Source organism: Gymnodraco acuticeps, unplaced genomic scaffold (genome assembly GCF_902827175.1).
Source record: "Gymnodraco acuticeps unplaced genomic scaffold, fGymAcu1.1, whole genome shotgun sequence".
NCBI lineage: Eukaryota > Metazoa > Chordata > Actinopteri > Perciformes > Bathydraconidae > Gymnodraco > Gymnodraco acuticeps.
Genome location: NW_022990673.1, coordinates 718,508 through 740,514, shown reverse-complemented (window position 1 = coordinate 740,514; position 22,007 = coordinate 718,508). Strand labels below are relative to the sequence as shown.

The 22,007-nt window shown below is 42.5% G+C and overlaps 1 protein-coding gene across 1 annotated transcript; it reads left to right on the top strand.

The window, feature by feature from the left end:
* Window positions 1-4,169: 4,169 nt before the first annotated feature.
* LOC117555055 (leucine-rich repeat-containing protein 52-like) lies at window positions 4,170-21,597 on the top strand. Its single transcript, XM_034229734.1, has 2 exons — window positions 4,170-5,400; window positions 21,026-21,597. Exons 1-2 carry the CDS (start codon window positions 4,752-4,754, stop codon window positions 21,349-21,351), a joined length of 975 nt encoding a protein of 324 aa, XP_034085625.1. The 5' UTR covers window positions 4,170-4,751; the 3' UTR covers window positions 21,352-21,597.
* Window positions 21,598-22,007: the final 410 nt, after the last annotated feature.

The window sequence follows — 22,007 nt, the reverse complement described above, 5'->3', positions numbered from 1 at the left end:
ACATTGGTCTCGCAAGATGCACAATTGTATTCTACTCTGTTTCTTCGTGCACTATTTTATTGTGTTTTAAATTTGCTTTATGTTTTATATACATTTATGATGCATTGTTGGAGGAGCCTGGGACTTAAGATTTTCATTTCCATAACTACACTAGCTACTGAGCATGTGACAGTAAAGCCTTTGAATATTTGAATCTTTGAAACTTGCACCTATACCCTTTTCCTAAAGAAATGTTGTCCCATCAGAGGCAGGAGGCCGAGTTGTTTGTAGACCTCCGTAGACAGGCCTCCGAGTCACAGACTCATCCGAGCCCAGGGCTGAGTTCGGGCCTGGTGATGGGGCACGAGGCCGGGCATGAGTCAGAGGGAGTGAGTGGGGTCCTGTTACTGGAGCTGTCTGTCAAGAGCGAGTTAGCACTGTGCTCTGCTCGGGGCCAGTGCACTCTATTTGATCGTTGTGTCTGACTTTTTATTAAGATACTTTATGGCTGGATTGCTTTATTGCAACATGCACAATAGCTACAGCATAGTTTTGGCAATTCAAATCTGGCAATGCAGCATACAATACACTTAGCATAACAAGAAAACATAAAATAGTGCAAGAAATTATTGCAATAGACATAATGGTGCAAGTAAGATGTGGAAAAAATATTGATGCAAACATAAAAGATAGAATAAGATAAGACAGAATGTAAAACTAAATATAGTACGGTAGAATAAATACTGTATTCTGTAACTTTCAGATAGATATACTGTAAAACTAACACACGTAGTTCTCTGTTTTCAGCTTAGTCTAGATTCATGTTTTTTTGCTCTATACACATAAAAAATAAACATCCCTCAGGCCGGGCTGTTTTAAACCTATGTAACGAGGTAATTTACTTGTGAAACCATGGAAGAAAACAACAGTTGTGCAACACTGCTATTTTTGTTCTCATGTGTTAGTGTTGGTGTGTGTGTGTGTGTGTGTGTGTGTGTGTGTGTGTGTGTGTGTGTGTGTGTGTGTGTGTGTGTGTGTGTGTGTGTGTGTGTGTGTGTGTGTGTGTGTGTGTGTGTGTGTGTGTGTGTGTGTGTGTGTGTGTGTGTATGAGTGTCTGTAGTTGGAGGATTAGTGATGGAGATAAGAGAACATTTTTGTTTTAGGGGATGCAAATGTGTTTATCACGTGAGCACATTAACGTCAATAAAGAGTACAGAAGCAGAGGCTGTACTAAAACTACTGATACTGCAGAACTGGCAGATATCAATGCATGGTGTTACTCTGACTTTCTCTCAACAAACCTCATTATTAGACCAACACAAACAATTAATTGATCTTATTAACTAAATTGTTTTTCTCTGTGCCATACATCTTGAGTAATGTCCGAATCTAGTAACACTTTAAACTACCCAGCAATGTTAAAAGTTATTAAATCAGATCCTCCTTTACCAGCTGCAACATTAAATAGATTGTAAGGAATCAAAAATGTATATTAAAAAAATTGTATAATAAGTTTCATTCTAAAATGTTCCAGGCTGCATAATGAGTATTTTAGTTGTTTCCTTAGTTTGATGCTAATACTTTTGTACTTACATTAACATTTAAATGCAAGGCTTTTGCTTGTAGAAAGGTAATCCCAAACTTAATTGGACCAATTTTCTGTCAGTTTTCTTTATAGCAACACTGAAGCCTTATAGGCGAAAATAAAAACAAACAGACCAGCCACTATAAAGACAGTCTGGGTGACTGATAGAGGATCATAATCTCGGTTCAATTACATTAAAATGATGGAGTTGGTCGGATGGAGTCAGACTTACGGCCTGAAAGAAGAGGGGAGAAGATTTACGACCAAGCTGAGCCACAGTGAGGAAGGGAAAGGAAAGAGAAGCCATAGCTATGGAAGAAGAGAAAGGGACAGTGAAAACTTTAACATGTCATTATTAGGTTTAGGAATGGCGTATTTGATGTAATTGGTGTGAAGCAAAGGTGACGGACACCTGATGGCAGGTTGCTCTTTCCCTTAGGTTGGGATCAGACCGGCTGTCTTTCAGTTGACAGCCGACACTGCATACACCCTTATTAAAAAATAAAGACATAGCTCACACACTGCATGCGCACGCACACGATCATGAGTCACAAAGGCAGGAACATCCATGCAGAGATGTATAACACCCAGGTACCACACAAACGTATAACTCAAGGCCTCCAAATAGCATGTCACTGTCACACAACTGTATAAACTCACACACGTATACACATGGATACACACAACAGCATGTCTGTAAGATGACACCGTTGGGAGCAGAGAGAGAGGAAAGTTACATTAATGATTCTGATCTGAGTATCTGCGAACACGATCTAGCAGGGCCATTTAGACGCCAAACCCATGACAGAGGGAGCAGGCGGGCAAGCAGAAAGGGACACTGATCAAATGGGCTCATTTTCTGCTCTGTACTCGGTGGATCTTTCTTTCAATAATCATGTATCAGACTGAAGATATCCTCGCCTTGTATAAGATGCCGTCAGTATCAAAGTGCTAATGTTTTCACAATTAACATGTTGTCCATTCCCTCTGTCCAATGATTTTGCTATGAATAGTTTAACATTTCCCATCTATCTTTAGGTTCAATATTTTTTAGCTTAAACTGAAAAAAAGGTACAGAATTCTAACTTGGCCATAAAGTGTTTAGACTAAACTCTGTGTGAAGTCAAACCACATTAAATTGTGTCCACTCTTCACTGTTTGAATGTAATTACTATAGTCAAGGCATTTTCCTTCTCAGATTTTTTCATTGGAAAACACAAAGAGGTGAAAAGTAAATTACATTTTGTGAGGTAGAATTGTAGCTTTTTTATAATTTCTTCCCCCAATTATCAGTTAACAACCCCTTGAATTATTCTCTAACATAAAAGAGACGAGTCCAGATTGGAAACCATACTTTAAAGGAATAGTTTTACATCTCGGGAAATTGCATGAAAATAAAATATGTTGGTCACATAATCCTCCATAAAGCAGCATTTGGTGTAATTTGATTGGGGTTTTGTAATGAAATAAACCTGGTATAACGTGTTCATTTGTGAGCTCTAGCTGCTGTATTTATAAAAGGATCAAATAGAGGAAGCCAAAAAACATATTCCACAGTATGTCTGTCCTTAATATCTTAAGGTTATAACTTCTTAGAAAAAACAGGAAAAAGTGGTTTAATTGGTCTTAGTTATGCTTTTGAAAGATGGATGACCTCAGTTTGACCCTTAAAGAAAGCAGGCTTTTCATATTGTATTCAACTGTTAAATGGTAATACATTATCAGTAGTAAGGCTATTTTTGCAAGAATATTTAGTTCTCTTTGAATAATAATCATGATCATTCATATTTCTGATAATCATAGAAACACAATGGCATGAAACATCTAGGGTTGGGATGGCAACTTCTTTATGCATCAGCCAACTCTATTCAAAATCTAACTTGAACTGCTTTTCTTGATCACATTGATTGACAAAGTGATGAGATGTTGGCAGCAAAGACAGAGGTGGACATCAACATCCCATCAGCGTCCAATGTTCAGACAAAACATGTGAACAGCTGATTGCGGGACATCTCAAATAAAAAATTGTAGAATGCCAAAATAATTAATTAATAAGCACACACACAATCCAATTTGAATGCTTTATCTTGTCAACAAGCCGCTGGGGGACAGAATGAGGAGAAATTAGCCACTGGACCACATGAGATAAGGCTTGTTAAATCTGTGTATGGCTAAGAGGCTGCTGCTCGACACACTCATACACTCTCTCTCACACACATATTTTACGCAGACTTGAACAGTGATACTTCACTCATTATATTTAAATTAGAAGCCATGTAATCAGATATAATGAGATGTGATGTAATTATAAAATGTATATCCTCTTTTATATCATATATTAAGGTTGATTGACCTGCTTTGGCCACACCATTCGTGCAAATAAAGCTTTTGGGTTTCTCTACACTCTTTTCTTTCTTCTACACCTGGTGACATCACCATTGCAATAACACCGTTGGCACAACTCATGTGCAATACAAACACCAAGTATGTGTGTGTGCAGAGCTGCAGTGTGTGTGGATGGAGAGGCAGAGAGGGAGGGAAGAGCGAGAGAGTCTCACACCGCGCAGCACAGCCTCACACACAGAGCTCTGCGCGCAGAGGGAGGACGCGCTTTCCATCGCGCTCCTGGAGGAAAAAAAAGCAACTTCTCTGCTGGACAGCGTGTACCAAAGACCCTCACACACTCACACCATCACAGTCAAGGACATATGTAAGCCAGGAGATTTTTCAGCGTGGAGTCTACATCCAGGATTCAGGAATTGTTGCCCATGTCAAGTCAATTGTTTGGAAACTAAATAAACAATGCACTCTGCTGGCGACAACTAATGACCCAACATGAGTCACCGACGGGGTGATCGTCAACTCTCATCGGTTCTGTGGTCTTCTCAGGAGGGACAAAGTCCGGTAAGCTGCGCGATTCTCACCCAGGGAGCGATAAGCGTCTCTCGGTCACCTTCTGAAATGATGTCTTGTGGCGACGTGCGAGGCGCGCCAGAGTGCGTGTGAGTGACTGACCGATAGTCTGGATATAAACAGCAGCCAGGCTTTCAGGCAGCGACAGCCAGGCACCCAGAGCAGCCATCTCGCCTCTCGCTCAGCTCCTCAGACCCATGCAGGATGCCCGGAGAGCGCCGGGGAGTCCTGGTCCAGCTCTGCCGGAGTTCATGACGCTCTGGGCGGCCTCGTCATGCGTCTCTTGCCCGAGCCCAGCGCCCAGTCCCTCCGGCTCCTCTTCCTCTTTATCTTCGTGATGGGGGTGACCCCTTCCCCGGCTCTCACAGCCGGCTGCCCCGATAGATGCGTGTGCGACGACCAGCTGGTGGTCCAGTGCGCTGGGCAGGAGCTCACCCAGTTCCCCAATGACCTGCCCCTGGCCACCCGGCAGCTCATCATCTCCAACAACCGCATTGGGGACCTCCCGGCGCTGCAGCTCAACTACCTGTCCGATCTGGTCTATTTGGACTGCAGCAACAACTCTCTAACAGAGATATCCGAGTCCACCTTCGGGAATTTGCGGAAACTCGCCTACCTCGACTTGTCGTTCAACACCCTGCTGCAGATCGAGGACCGGACTTTCGGGCCCCTGGCGTCTCTGGTGATGCTGCGGCTGACGGATAACCCGTGTTTGGGGGAAATCCACCCGGATGCCTTCTCGGAGAACATGGCTCTGCAGGTGCTGGACGTGAGCCGGAACAACCTGACGGCCCTGAACATCAGCAGCCTGATCGCCCTGCCTGCTCTGAGGTCTCTGGGGCTCAGCGGAAACCCCTGGAGCTGCGACTGTGACACGGAGGACCTCTGCCTGTGGGTGCAGATAGAGGGCTTCAAGTTCCAAGGTGAGGATGGATGGAGGCATTGAGGGTGAATTTATCAAAAAAAGATGATTTACTTTTTAATTTTTAATGACCATTAAGGACTGGCAGTGACTGCCAAGAATAGTAAAAAAGAAACTCCTCTGCATGCTTTGCCAAAACGTGTCCTGTAAGCTGATGCCTGTCCCTGTTCAGGTCGCAGCAGTCTGACCTCCTGCAGGTGGTCTCTTGGTAGTTTGGCTCGGTTTTCTGGCCAGTAAACAAACCGTTTCTCTGTTTAGACGTTGTGCCAGAGAAGCTTCAAGGTTATCATTTGTTACTGTTACATCATCTCATTTAGATAATTTGATTATGGGCACTTGGTCAATTTAGGCCCTGATGGTGGGCCACTTATTGCACTATTGCACTTCCATGTACACTTCCCAGAGTCAGATGCAGACATATACACACAAACAAACACAAAGAGTTAATGGTTTAACCTCAGAGCCAGAGCAATCTGAAGATTTCATTCCCCTGCTCCCCCTACTGCAATACAATCCCTTCAAACTGCCCTTCACGTCTCAATAATGTCGGAGGTTTACATCAATAAATCAGTTGTGTTACTTGGAAAGCATCCCTTTAACAGCAGGGAATTTAATTAAGTGTCCCAAGAAATCATCAACAATCGGCCTCTCAGCTCAGATGATCTTTGATGGTAAATGTTAATTGAGCTTAGTCCTAAGCAGGTGAGGTTTGTGTCCCTGCTTCTAATAGCTGTCGATACACCCCATCAATCTTACTGCAATGTCTTTCAGGGTCCTGAAGGCACAAATAATGCTGAGGAGAATTCTGTCCTTTTCTTACCTGTTTTTTTAATGGCTAGGCCCTCGTATCCGCACACACACACACACACACACACACACACACACACACACCCACACACACACACACACACACACACACACACACACACACACACACACACACATAGACATAAACAGCATGTGCATGTGCGCTCTGGTGCCTCCACCGTCTTGTGCTTTGCCCTTTCAGTCCAGATGGTTAATGATGGTGCTCAAAAAAGCTGGACTCATATGCTCCCATTAGGACAACGTACGTGTGTGTGTGTGTGTGTGTGTGTGTGTGTGTGTGTGTGTGTGTGTGTGTGTGTGTGTGTGTGTGTGTGTGTGTGTGTGTGTGTGTGTGTGTGTGTGTGTGTGTGTGTGTGTGTGTGTGTGTGTGGGTATGTGTGGGTATGTGTGTGTGTGTGTGTGTGTGTGTGTGTGTGCGAGTGACTCATTCCAGTTAAGTGTGTGTGAGTCAGTGTGTGATCTATAGGTTAAGGGAGACCCTGAGGCTGGGGCCTGTGGGAAATGGATGAGATTAAAATACAAGACACAATTGGAGCTTAAGAGGAAGGCCACTTAAATGCAGCAGCTCCCCAAAGTTGTGATCCACCTAAACTTTTCAAACCTCAGTGAAGTATGCTCAGAAACTGGTACACACACATTCACTCACACTTACTGTGGGCACTCTGCTCTGTTATTCATCCCACCAAAGCCCGGTCCTTACACAAACATATTTCTGCCAAAAACATCAGAACAATATTTTGAGAGAAGGGCTTTTGAATCGTAAGTGACACAACACTCCCACAGTTGAGGTTTTTTTTTCCGCCTTCCCCTGGTTAAGGTCCAAGCGAATATCTACACAATCACAGCATGTATTTGCCATCACACTACCCTATAAAGTTTCAAATGTGACCAGGGGAGTTTGATCTTTAATCTATCAGGAACGCACACCACTGTAACACACACGTCATCTCTTGATTCACCAAGCACATATCGATATGGCACTATAAACAAACCAGGAGCCAGGTTAACAGAGTGAATGGGGGGTGTGTGTGTGTGTGTGTGTGTGTGTGTGTGTGTGTGTGTGTGTGTGTGTGTGTGTGTGTGTGTGTGTGTGTGTGTGTGTGTGTGTGTGTGTGTGGTGTGTGTGTGTGTGTGTGTGTGTGTGTGTGTGTGTGTGTGTGTGTGTTAGAGCATGTAGTGATTGGGAGTGTCCTGCGATCTAACAGCAGGGATGTGAGTGATGTACAGAGAATCCAGACATTTAGAATGTTCAGTCTGAGTTGCGATCAGTGTCTCGATATATCTTATAACTTATGACAGCAATCTACCAAATTAGAATTTGAAAACAATTTCACAATTTGAACCTTCAGATAATCATCACCTACATTTGCAGTTTTCCTTGGCTTTACAGAACTTTATAATGAGTTACAACTCATTTTGTACCTGTCGAAGGTGCAACTCAAGATGCTCATAGAGCTGTTTTCAGCTTCAGCAGACAAAAAATAACAACGATTCAGGTTTACTTATTTATAAAAGAGAAATAAGATAATAAATATCAATATATGTCAGTAGTTTGTTCTAGATAACCATGACCAAATCCTTTGACACAGCCTTTTAAATAATTTAGCTTTTTTACACTTTGCAGTTGGTTTGGATGAAAATGATTTGGTTTCTTTGGAGTTTTGTTACGTAACTCTCTCATGTGGCTTGGAAAAAAACTCAAAATGCCACTTAATCAGAGAAAAGGGCTCCTTGAAGGTAATGGCTACTGGTTGGCAGTCAGCCTGATGTGACCCTGGCTTGTTTATTGTGATGACAGTACAGTAGATTTACAATTTTACATTTTCAAACAGTCGTCTTTTAAATATGTTTGAGTTTATGTCCATTTTATACTGTTACAATTGTTTCAACATTACATTTAAGTGTTTTTATCTCATATTTCTATTACAAAATGTTGACTAATGCACTTGGTGCGTATAGAAAGTGGACCCTGTGAACTTTGTCAGGTGTCATATTCCTCACATGAATCAACAGCATCTCTTTACTAAAACCACAGGCTGTAAAAACTAATCAAAAGGGAGGACAAGTCTTTAAAACATGATGCAATATTCATATTAATTATTAACAGAAATGTCTTAAAACTGAGATCAATATACAATATGTCAAAACTCATATTGTACAGAAAATCTAAATAGGGAAGACCTATGACCCTGCCTTGGTTATTGTGATGACCGTACAGTAGATTTACAATTTAAAAAAATGTTAGTCTAAACTCTGTAAAAACTCAGATATTCCTGTCCTGAACACCTTCAAATATTCTCTATCACCTGTCTATACTCCGGGAATTTACCCAACTCTTTGTCGTAAAAGGAATTCAGCTTGTCGAAGGACCTCCCGCACTCACTGTAGGTCGCTTTTGACAAGTACCTGAATTACAAACACAGGATGTAAGGGGCTTGTCCTGGGCTATAGCAGAGTCGGTGGTGTTATGGCTCCAGTTTTTGGGGAACGTTTTTCTGGCTGCCCGTCTGTGCCCTGGACAGCTCACACACCGGAGGCAAAGAGCCAAGGCAGAGGGGACGCACCGGGCAGGAGTTAAATATTCATAATAAGAGAAAGAGAACCAGAGGTCTGCAGGTTCAGAAACAGGAGGAATGACAGGTTTTTACACCGATTGAACTTGATTTATCTTAATGAAAGTTAATTTTAGATTTCTTCAGAGAGGAGATGAGAAGGCTGAAATAACGTGACAAAATAATAGATGACAAAAAAATATGATATAAGACAGAGAGAATTGAAAATGTGGGCAAACAGAAAAAGATGGACTTAGATACAGAGAGGAAGGAGAAAAAACAGGGTACAAAGGAATTGGTCTGTGCCCCAGATCTGTCACTCAAATCCATTAAAACACTCATTATGACAAGGAGGCATCGATTCAATTTAATACAGGTAGATGATACATTATTTATCAGCTGGAACTATTCCTCAGACCCATCTGGTGTGGGGAAGCATATCGAATTCAGCTGGCCTACTTGTACTGTAGTGCAGGCTGTGTATGTTTTTATGTCTCTGTGCATTTCGCGGTGCGAGCTCGAAGATTGATGGGATGCCTGTGTGGGTGTGTTTGAGATGTGATCACCTGAGGCACAGAGGGGAGAAAGCTCAGGTGTGTGTGAGTTTGAGTTCACGAGACTGAGTGGTGTGTGTGTGTGTGTGTGTGTGTGTGTGTGTGTGTGTGTGTGTGTGTGTGTGTGTGTGTGTGTGTGTGTGTGTGTGTGTGTGTGTGTGTGTGTGTGTGTGTTAGAAAAGAGAGCGGAGAGTGCGAAGATGACAGAGCAAAACTGAGAGAAAATGTAAAGAGGTAGAAGAAGAAGGGAATGGAGTGATAAGGGTTGAAGGGAGAATGCGTGCTAAACGTGCCAGAGAGGGAATGAAGAGTGTGAGGTGATAAAGACTGATAAGAGAAATGATAAAGGAAGAGAAAAGAGAGAGCTGTTGCTATCTGACCTTCACTTTCTCCCTTCACTCATCCTCTGCCAGAGGAAGAAGGGATCGTATGGAGAAATGATGGAAAGAAGGATGGTGGTAATCTGACTAATGCCATATTTGAGAGGAGAGGAATCAGAAGGCGTGCGATATTCAGCCCTAGTGGATGTGATGGAGAGAAGGTCAGCTATTCTTAGTCTTTGCCAACCCCTGTATGATGCGTTTATCTGGCTAAACGGCCAAGTACTTGAGCTTCATTTTGAAAGCAGGGGCTTTAAAAGTCATACATCTTATATCACAGGCTCCTTTCAAGCAGTCGTCTTTTAAATATGTTTGAGTTTATGTCCATTTTATACTGTTACAATTGTTTCAGCATTACATTTAAGAGTCTTTATCTCATATTTCTATTACAAAATGTTGACTAATGCACTTGGTGCGTATAGAAAGAGGACCCTGTCAACTTTGTCAGGTGTCATATTCCTCACATTAATCAACAGCATCTCTTTACTAAAACCACAGGCTGTAAAAACGAATCAAAAGATCAATATACAATATGTCAAAACTCATATTGTACAGAAAATCTAAATAGGGAAGACCAGCCCATGTCTCATATCCTCAGTAAAAACTTGAAGAAAAACATATTTACACTTCTCATATACATTTAACACATTACTGTTACATGCTACATTGGTGCAGACGTTAAGACCAGAATCAGCGCTGCATTGCATCTGGACAACACAAGGAAGTGCTTATTATACTGAGAGTCAAGATATTACAACTATAGAAAGTAATGACAATGGCTTATTCATTTTTTTATATATATTTTGCTGCAACTATGGCAAGGCAAACTGTAGAAACACAAAATGTTGTTAATCTAAATTAAGTTAGATTTAATTAAGATTAACTCAATGTAGCTCCTTGTTTATAGGGTTGCCAATATATTGAAATGTAACCTCAGTATATTGATTCAAATCGTAGCCTTATTCATTAATTATACCCATTTTCAGAAGCGTCCTCCACTTGGAGGTCAGCGGTCAAGGTCAGCTACAGAGCGCCTGCAGGAGCGATGATGAGCCCCTGTGTCGGCTACCTCCGACTCCCCCCCCTACATGAGACCACAGCCACACTGATTACCATATGCATCGGCATAATTAATCTGCTTATAAATAGCTCTATTCCAAGTTCACAGGACAGGCTCTCTGCCTCGCAGGTTAATACCTCACAGCTCTGATCATCAGTATACGTGTCTAATGTGAACATACTGTGTACAGGGCCGGCCCTAGACTTTTGGGGGCCCAAAGCAAGCTTTGGCTTGGGGGGCCCCCATAGCGCGTTCTCACTACACACAACACGGAACCAACTTATGTCTTATGATGTTAGTATAAGCACACATATTGTATAAATAAACATGTAAACACCGTGGACCTAACCTCCTGTAGGGGGGTCCGGGGGCATGCTCCCCCGGGAAGATTTGTTTTTAAATATTGAAGTTAAGCATCAATCTGGTGCAGTTGGAGAGCAAAATGAAGAGATCTATGGATACATCTCTCAACACCCATATGAAACAGAACTGTAAACAGATTTTCTTTTTCTTATATTTTTACAAATCTCACTGTATTCTTGTTTTGTCATATAGTATTTCATACCTGTTTTTCATTTATTCTTTCTAGCTGTCCATCTCATAATGTTCATATAGAAACTAGCTGTCAATAGGAATATCATTCAGAAGAATTATAATTTCTTGCAAAAATCTGTCACAAAAAGAGGTTGCACATTTAAATTCAGGTGTTGTTATGGCAACGTCAGTGGCCAAACAGCCACATTTACTGCTGCAAATACGTTCAAACATGCTGTTGACACATAAAGCAGTGGCAACTATGCCACCATTTCAGCTGACTTTTTCTCAGAAATACTGTCACATAACATCCATATATTTCAGTGCTTGGTTGATGCTTAGCTAAGCTAACTATGAAACACTTTAACTGACAGGACTCCGAATCAACTGTGGTAGGTAAGGTAGCTTCTAGCTTCATGTTGAACAGTAAGTCAACATTTCCCAGAGAGCTTTCTTTGAAATCACCAGGTAACGCTAAAAAACATAACATTTAGATTGTATGACAAAGTGGTTATTTAATATATCTGGCTAGCTATAGCTACTTGCTAATATAACATTATTTTTTTTAGCTTTGCTTACATGTTCGCATAACTTGGAAGTTTACTGACATTTACATAGGCCTACCTTGTTTACCTGTGGCTCTGGGGTTGTTGTGTGAGCCACCACTTGAGAATTGTCGTCTTTTTTAAGAAAATGTTTTCTTATGTCCATCTTCAAAAACTCTGAGTCCGACTGACAGTTTATTTTAAACATTGTCACAGCTCACAGGATAGTTACCTGTCAGCCAAAAAGACGTGTTTATTTCTATTAAACTCTCAGGTTGGTCTGGTGTCTTGCCTCTGTTGCATTCACTGAACACGGGAAATTACAATGCTGCCGTCCTCTCTAGTGTCATGATGAGGTTCAGGTAAAGCACGGTTAATGTATTATATTATTGACTCAATAATATAATACATGACTTTGAGAGTAGGCAATCTAGGCATATTAACGAAATTAATTAAACATACTTATCACGGCGACGGTGTACTGAGATTTTGTTTTCTGTCCTTTTTTCAATCTCTTTTCCTGTGGACATTGTCAATGTAATGTAGAACCTTCACTTTGCAGATGAGACAGCGTAACTCTCCTGGCACCCGTAGTTGACCTCAGATTGTATACAAGTCCCTCACCGTAGCTATTGAACCACCACACGTCGTCGTCCACCCTAGTTGTAGTGAAGATGGGTTGAAAGGGAAGAATTTTGACAAGAGTCAAAGTTAGATTTCAACAAATGCAACACCTTTCAATAGCACATACAACTTGGCTATTGTGAAGAAAACTTCTGTTATCAATGCTGAGCCAATGCTCGTGAAAGGAATGGAAGCTGGATTCGCCTTAGTCAAACACTGGCATTTATTGAGAGTATAATACGGCCGGAGAATTCACAAGGTATATTCACAACTTCTTTATGAGACACCAAGCAAACTCTGGAGACAAAGGACCACAGCACAGATCTATACATTAAAAGAGGAGGGATCTATATTCCCGCCTTTTCCCTAATCAGTACCAGACATCGGAACAAAGGCCTGTTTGTATTGCAACTTCTCATGTGCCCAAACCCCTCCCCCACAGGAAAGGCAGAAGACCTCTTGACCTGTGTCTTCCTGAAATTACTTGCAGGAACATGCAAGAAAGACTGAGAACCTCTAAATACACAGATCGGATTAAAATATTCTCTTACAGCTATTAACACTGTATTTCAATCATGAAACTTCTTAATTACCACAATATCATTGATAAGATTATATAATTGACATATAACTGTGTCCATACACAATACACAAGATGGAGGCAAATGCGCGCTACGCAGTGTTTGTTCATGTAACCATGTAGACGTTACACATTCTCGGCTATCACACACATTAGCCCAAGCTGATAAAACGTAATAATAACACACTCAATATTTCACACAACTACTTTAAAACACTCCTTACACATGTTATGTTATAGTTTGGCCCAATTTGTTATGGTTTTGTACTTTCTACATACCTGATAAAAGGGAGTGGCTGTGGGGCCCTAAGCGGCCGCTTATGTCGCTTAATGGGTCGGGCCGGCTCTGACTGTGTACATGCAGACATGAGCGTTAAATGCAAACAATGAACCAGATTTGAACTCCTGCGTACCCTATGAATGTTTTTAAATTCACAGTGTAGTCTGAAAAACCTGAAAATTATTGTTATTCAGCTGCTCAGTGCTTTTTTAAGTATCATGTGGCAGTGTCGGAGGAATAAGGAGGGAAGTTCATAAAATAGTGCGTGACGTCTTCAGCCATGAATGGTAAACAGTCCTGATGGTGATGAGCCCTGCTCTCTGTCAGTGTGTCAGTGCTGAGCTTGGAAAGCCTCCGGCTGATGATTTTATACAGAGACCGCATCGCACCGCTGCGGTGGCAGCGACTCAGAGATTCACTCACACACAAATGTATGCACACACACATAAACACCTACATTTGGGCTCACTGGAATGCGTTCTCTTTTAGATAAAGAAGAAAAACATTTCGGTCCCAATTCACATTTTAATGGAACGCTCTGCTTGTGTGTAATGCCTGAGTGCTTGTCCCTTGTGTGGTCCTAAATAAGTTAAGTGTGTTTATGCCTCTGATATCTGCACTTCATTTCCTAGTACTATTTTTGTCCTAATAGCCTCTGGGCTGTGGTGTGTCACACAGCTGCAGGGCTTTGTGTCCGGCCTCCTGCTTTTCGTCACGGGCCACATAGTGTCACACTGACCACAACCCTGGGAATATTACAATAACACAGTGCTGCTACGCACAACAGAAGCTCAATGGGTGACAGCACAAGGAGAACAGATAGATAAACACACGCTCTGCATCCTGCTGTTGTACGAGAAAGCAGGGACTAGACAACTTCCCCAACTAGAGTCTGACTGTTACGGACGACAGTCCTCTGCTCTGTTAACTGTGTGTGTGTGTATGCAAATGAGCTGCGAAGCTCCTTAGGTGACATTGGCTGTCCCGCCCCCGAACTGAAGAGCCGATTGGATTGACGTCCTCCAATCCCTCTTCAGCGTTCGGCGCACCTTCCGGAGGAGGACCTTAAAGTCAGCGGCCACACTTCATTCGGGAGGGTCTGCTGTGTAGAGCAGACGCCTCAACTGGGTTACCGTGACTTTGTAGCGCTACGAGCTAACTGTGTTCCTGACTGCTGTCAGAGTGTGTAGATTAGTGTGTTAGTTTAGTGTGTAGATTAGTGTGTTAGTTTAGTGTGTATATTCAGTCTGTTCTGTGTGTATTAGGTTGTACTCTGCTGAGCCCGCATATGCTCCGGAAGCTGTTTTTGGAACAGCTCCTCTTTGCGTTGTTGTAAAACTCCCCTTTTATACATAGTCAGGCTCCGTTTTGTTAGAGTCCTCCTTTTGTTTAGTCCTTTGTTGGACTTGCGCCGTTTTGGCTTTTGTTTATAGGTGGCCATGTGCTCGCACCTCATATTGTTTACAGTGAAAATAAACCTCCTATAATTATTTACCAAATCCAACTGGTGTGTGCGTCGTTCCTCTCCTCCCCCTTGAGAGGGCGTAACATACATGGGGACTCGTCCAGGATCTAATTATTAACGTTCTTGGGGTTACAGGTGGTTAAAAATAGCTGTAAGCATTTTGGTAGAGTGTGGGCAGTGTACCTAAGTATGGCACTTTTCGACTTGGAGTCATTTTTAGTCTGTCCGACACAGGAGCAGGTGGACCGGTGTCGTAAGGACGATTTAAAGGAAATAGCACAACATTTCAGTCTCACGGCCGGGCGGAATTTGTTAAAGAAAGAGTTGAAGGCTGTGGTAGTGGATGAGTTGGTGAGAAAGGGATTATTGGTACTGGCTGTACCTGCTGAGCTTACTGTGTCCAATGTCCTAACTAAAGAGTTGTTAAACCCGAGGCATGAGACAGAGCTCACCTTTAAAAACGGAGAGAGGAGGAATGGCGAGGAGGGCGGGTCGTGTGAAGCACTGCTCACGTCTCCTCGTCCTAATCCACTGTCTCCTGACAGTCCAGACTCCCGGGAAGGGAGTAAGCTCAAAGTCCGTCTCGCACGACTTCGGTTGGAGGCAAAAGACAGGGAGCAGGATAAGCAGTATCAGTTTCAGTTGGAGGTAAAGAAAATTGAAGCCAATCAGGAAGTCAGAATCCGGATACGGGAGCTGGAGTTAGACTCCGAGCGGCGCGCATCTGGGGATTCTAGATTTTCAACCCCTTCTCATCCACCCGCCTTTAATGTAGGGAAACACATTTCATTGGTGCCGACCGGACTTGCGCCGTTTTGGCTTTTGTTTATAGGTGGCCGTGTGCTCGCACCTCATATTGTTTACAGTGAAAATAAACCTCCTATAATTATTTACCAAATCCAACTGGTGTGTGCGTCGTTCCTCTCCTCCCCCTTGAGAGGGCGTAACACTGACAGTGAATAAGCGTAGGCCAAGAGAAGATTATTGTTGCCAAAGACCAAAGACCTATCTGATCATGAAAGGGCAGAGTAGTTGCCATCCTGTATCAATCTATGCTGCAGCATTTTCTGGCCAGTGCTTGTTCAAGGTGGAGGAATATTGAAACTGCAGTGCAGCATGCATGCAAAAAAGTGTGAATTCTTCAATGCTGCAGCCACTGTCCTGAAACTGCTTGAATTATATTGCACATTGTAGCTAGACTGCGGTAACAAAGAGAACACACACATTTTTATCTCTGTCTTCCACTCGCTCTCTGAGTTTCTGACTCGACACAGTCTCTTGAAAATATCATTCAGTTTAGTTTCTGAGGCACTCAACTTATTCTAATTTGGTATTTATAAAATCATATTTCACTGTAAGTGCTGCATATGCAGGAAGTTTATGACTGTTTTAATTCTCTGTAAGCATACTGAATAAGTGCCAAGGCAAGTTGAAATAGGGGCACATTTTAGCTGGAGTTGGCCGACACTGGCATACACTCTCGTATAGGAACGCAGTAGATCAGTCGGATGTGTCTTGGCTTGGGTTCCTGAAGGTCACCGGGGTAAATCTCAGAGTGAAACAAGTACAGTGTGGACTGGTACCTATAGAGGGACTAGTTTCCCTCTGGTGCATTACTGAGATGCCTCTGAGCAAGGACCCAGATCCCCAAAATGTATAAAATGTATAAATTCTAGGATGGCCAAAAAGTCTTAATATTGGGCAGGACATGTGCTAAGACTGTTTCATAGAAATGACACTGGGTTGAAATCCAATCTGCGGACCCTTGTTGCATGTCATCCTCTCTATCTATCCTCCCTCCAGCTATCTGTCTCTTAATAAAGCAAAAAAGCCCAAAAATGTATCTTAATGGAAATATCAATAAACTATGATTCGTTCAGATTAGATTCCTCCATCACTCTTTAAAGAACATTTAAAACATAGATGTTCAATGTTAAATTAATAAACAATAAATGTATAAATGTGTTTCTCTCATACACACTCCCCCCCTGCCTAAAACACCTCCATTGGACTCCATTGTTTACCTCCGTAACATAATGACATCACTGTAACACTCGCGCTTCTATTGGCTAGCACTCCAACACATTGTACGTGATAGGCTAAGGGGTGGGACATCTCTAAGAGATTGACCAATCACAACAGAGCCAGTCAGCTAACCAATTAGAGCAGAATAGGCTCTGGTTGATCTGGACTCCTTAAATAGGCAGTTTGGTTCATTTCAAGCTGTGTAAAGGCAAAACAAATATTCTTCAAGAGAAATTGTCTTGAGGACAACACCGACAAGCTGGGTAACAACATTAAGGTGAGAAAGAGAGACAGGGTTTACTTGTCTTAGGCATTTTTATTACAGTTGTTTTAGAGATATGTCAGAGGAGGCTAGAGAGCAGTAACATGCAGCCAACAACTGTGGACATAGTCTGAATTGTCGCAAGGTGCAGGGAACATTGATTGAGGAGAAAGAGGTGAGATCCAAACACCCCGAGGGACCTGTGTGTGTTTGTACAGTCACTGATTGTAGCTCACTGCTCCAGCATAGAGAAGAAAAAACCTCACACCTGTCCTGAGGCCAGCTTGGCCGGGTAATGAGAGCGAACGGATCAGCTATCCAGCGCAGACATTCACAGATGGTAACAGACAGTGACAGAGGGACAGAGCTGATGGGGATGCAGAGAGGGAAAATAGAAAATAAATAGAGAGAACCATTAGAGAAATAAAAAGAGAGAGGCGTGAGCAGGTTCATTAGAATGCTTTGCAATCCACTTGCAAGACAACAATGCACCTGAACACAACATCAAAATATCTAATACAAATATACCAACATTTTAACAATCAAACAAACACCATTAAAAGAACAAAAACTTGGGCAGCGTATTTTCTTTTGAAAAGGCGGAGAGCAACCCTTTAATGAAGCCAGGTAATGCTTCTGGTTTGGAGACCCATCTGGGGAGATGTTGGCAGTGATTCATGAAGCCACTCACCGGTACTTTTGATTACTTGTTTCCATAAAGGAGAACCAGAAGATTGTTTACAAATTAGATGTAGAGAGGCACCTGCTCAATTTCTACAAGAGTCATCATCACCAGTGTTGGAATAAGAACTACATATATTTGACTTTAGTAAAAGTAGCAATACTACAGTTTAGAGACTCTGTTACAAGTTAAACTCCTGCATTCAATACTTTACATCATAATGTACTTAAAATATGTAATAATAGTTAGTTACTTTATAGTTTTCTAATCTATGATATCATATTCTGTATCATAATCAGAGATGTATTCAGGTATTTATTACTAATTTTAACTTGTAACACTACATTGTAATTATGATTATACTTCACAATGTATCAGTGGATTTAAATTTTGTAAGCATAATCTTATCTGCAAACTAAATAAAAGTACATGTTATGGAGTGAAAAGTATTTTTGACTCCAAAAGTAGCATGAAAATGGAAAATACTCAAGTAAGTACCTACAAAATTGTACTTTAGTGCAGTACTTTAGTAAATGTACTTCCAACACTGATTATCACTCATGAGTCCCAATTGAGAGGCTTAACCACTGAATGATAATAGGCATGTGTCATTTATTAGGATCTTTATCTTGGTGACCACTCGGCAGCATGCAGCCACCACTTTTAGTATTTTCCATAATTATTGATGATTTCATGCAGGATCATCTTTTGTTCCCATTTTACTTGGGGAACTTCGCTGAAATACAGAAAGAAAGAAACAGTGGCGCAGAAGATTAATAGAAAGTGGCCGATTGGGGAAGCTGCTGCACGTTGTTCCTCGTACTGAGGGGCGGTTAAATCTGGGCTAAGGTTCATCCTCAGTTTGTGCAGCTCCACTAAATTGGAACAGTCTGCAAACATGTTAAAAAATGAGCACTTTGGTTCCCCTGCATCATTTTAAAACTCAGCTGGCTGACATGCTGTTTGATACTCATGGTACCTGTCTCTGTAAATAGAGTTTGTAAACTGTACCCTGTAAATTATGTTGTATGTCATCCTTATTGTTGTTCTGTTGTTTTTATGTTACATGTGTAACTAATGTCCTGCAGGTCACCCTTGAAAAAGAGATCTTTTGATCTCAAGGGGCTTTCACCTGGTTAAATAAAGGCTACAAACAAACAAACATCTGTTTCTTCTGAATAACTGTCCATTAATCCGAGTGCATCACAATCACTAATCCCCTTAACGACCTCCATAATGTTCCTAATTGCTAACTTAATAACCTAATACCCACCTGCTATCTGTGCCTGGACAGGGAAAGATGGATGCACGCACTAAAGCAGATCACATGATCCTCTTGCTGTAATTCTGTCGACAGTCATTTACTTCTACCGGCATTAGTACACACACCATCACGTCACAAACCATCACAGCGACAGCATCAGAACATCTTGTCTCCTTAAATCTGAGACAAAGCCCCCCGGTGAGACAATCGTTAAGTCGGTATTGATTTAAAACCTTATCAAACCCCTGCAGATGTTGTGGAGGTTTTCCACGACAGGCTTGTAAAGACCTTGGGGAAAACAACAGGTTGGTTTAATTAGTATTTTTGAACCCTTGCATACATACAGTTGAATAATCTGTCTCAGGGTTATCGTGGGGTAACAGTCGATGTAAGCTCAATTTGTGACGAAGGATATTTGGATAAGGTTTAAATTACATTTGTGCTATGTACAGATTCCTTGGTTTTATTATAATTTCACAATTTCCAGCCTCAGCTTTTGCCTTTAACCGCTCACAAAGACTTGGCAAGTAGTCGGAGAAGTATAGATCATATCTGACTAGTCTCCTCATCCTCCTCTCATCGCTCAGTTCAATGTTCAGACCTTTGGCTTTATTGGTAGATCAGTGCAGTTTAATTAACATTGTTAACGGCCATTATCCATCAGCGGACATGACTGCAGCCAGATACTGTCTTCTTCCTTTCTTTTCCCTCCTCTCTCATCTTCTGAGGACAGCCTCACTGAATCTGTCTCTTTTTTAAATGCATGTGGACGCAAATGTGGCCAAATCGGTCCTCCTTTGACATCCTTTCAATCTGTCTTTTCCTGTGTCTGTCATCTCTCTTTTACTCCCCTCTTTTCAGTCCTATCTCTCTTTCCCGCTCTTTCATCTCTCTCGCTGTGCCCAGCTTGAAAAAAACGTCTCCTCTTGGGTAGTGCAAGTACAATTAGGCATGCATGGAGGGCGGGAGTGTGGGAAATAGCTGGTAACGAGAGATGAAGTCAGATGAACTGATAGAAAACAGCGCTGCTGACTGTATGCTGCTTATCTCTGATCACACTACATACAGAGCCCGCTTCTGTTGTCTTTTGAACACTTTGCATTCACGCTTTTTAATATATGGGAGGGCACTGTTTATGCTAATGCTGCAAAGTCACAGAAAACACGCAGCAGGCCACAATAAGCGCTGATGACTAAATCCTGACCAGCTTCTGCAGCCGCCCGTGACCTTAGAGGTCTCTGTGGCGAATCATCAAACGGCATAAATAAACATTTAACAGCATTCAAACAGCTTGTAGTATTTCTGCCTCCCCTTGTGGTCCAAAGTCACTCATTATCATATTCCTCATTATGAACGGCAGATGTTTTGTGAGAGAAAACACTCTCCTTATCTCCCCACTGCTGCAGAGTGATTTGTTAGTGTATAATGATGTGCATGAGGGGGTGGGAGGGTTGGTGTGCCAGAGCCTTGCAGTCAAGTCTAGTCACCTTTCTGTGCATGTGTGTGAGAGTGTGTGTGCAGCATAATAATGATGCCCTAGACACCAAAGACCTACATTACCCAGAGGAAATCTATAGTGTCTCTCGGGATCATTTATCACAAAGGTTATCACTGCATTGTTAACGGCTGTTTGTGTGTGTGTGTGTGTGTGTGTGTGTGTGTGTGTGTGTGTGTGTGTGTGTGTGTGTGTGTGTGTGTGTGTGTGTGTGTGTGTGTGTGTGTGTGTGGTGTGTGTGTGTGTGTGTGTGTGTGTGTGTGTGTGTGTGTGTGTGTGTGTGGGTGTTCTGGCATCTTTTTTTTGCACACCTTTTCCTCTAGAGTAATTACCTTTTTACTCCCTTGTCTCTCCTGAAATTCTGCCCTTCATCTTCAACATATATACTGATTACTCTCTGCCACTGCTCTCTTTTATACTACATATTTCACCATTAATCTCTTCTCTCTTTGTTCCTCTCTTTTATCTCCCTGCCCTCCCTCCTCTTCACCTACAGATGAAGGCCAGACGGTTTGCCACAGTCCCCCAGAGCTGGCGGGCCAGCGTTTGGCGGAGGTCGGCATGCAGCTGCGGGCAGACTGCCACCAAGGCCTGGGCTACTGGGACTACCTCTTCTTCATCGCCATCGGCTTCGTCATCTTCTCCGCCGGCACGGTGTCGGCCTGGGTGATGGGCGTGCTCATGGTGCTGTACGAGCGCTACAGCAAGAGGAAGAGCGAGGAGCTGGACAGCGATGATGAGGATGACAGGGGAGGGATGGGCGGAGGAGGAGGAGGGAACCAGGGGAATGGGGATCTGAGCAAGCCTAACATGCAGGTGTGACAGACTGATGTCTAACAACATGAGGACAGAGAGGAAGAACGAGAAGTGATGAGAGGACGCTGAGAGCAAGATAAACCCAGATCTGACTGTCTCTCTTTGTCACAGATTTAGATAACGCAGCATGCTCTTCACCATATTGGACAGAAAGTGTGTGTGTGTGTGTGTATGTGTGTGTGTGTGTGTGTGTGTGTGTGTGTGTGGGTGTGTGTGTGTGTGTGTGTGTGTGTGTGTGTGTGTGTGTGTGTGTGTGTGTGTGTGTGAGAGTGAGTGAGTGAGTGTGAGAGAGAGAGACAGAAAGAGAGAAAGAGAGACAGACAGAGACAGCAATAAGGAGGACTATGCCTTCACTTCAGGAGTGCAGAATGACCTCTGAGATTATTGAGAGCAATAACCCCTGTACACACACACACACACACACACACACACACACACACACACACTCACACACACACACACACACACACACACACACGCATACACACACACACACACACACACATACACTCACTGCCTATATCAGCACAGATTCTCCACGGAGATGCTGGTTTTTGTGAGTGGGCGGATGTAACCTCTCTTGAGTAACATTCTGTAAATGGTGATTATAAAAAGACATGAGCCACACACACAAACACACATGTATTGGGGGTCACAAAGAG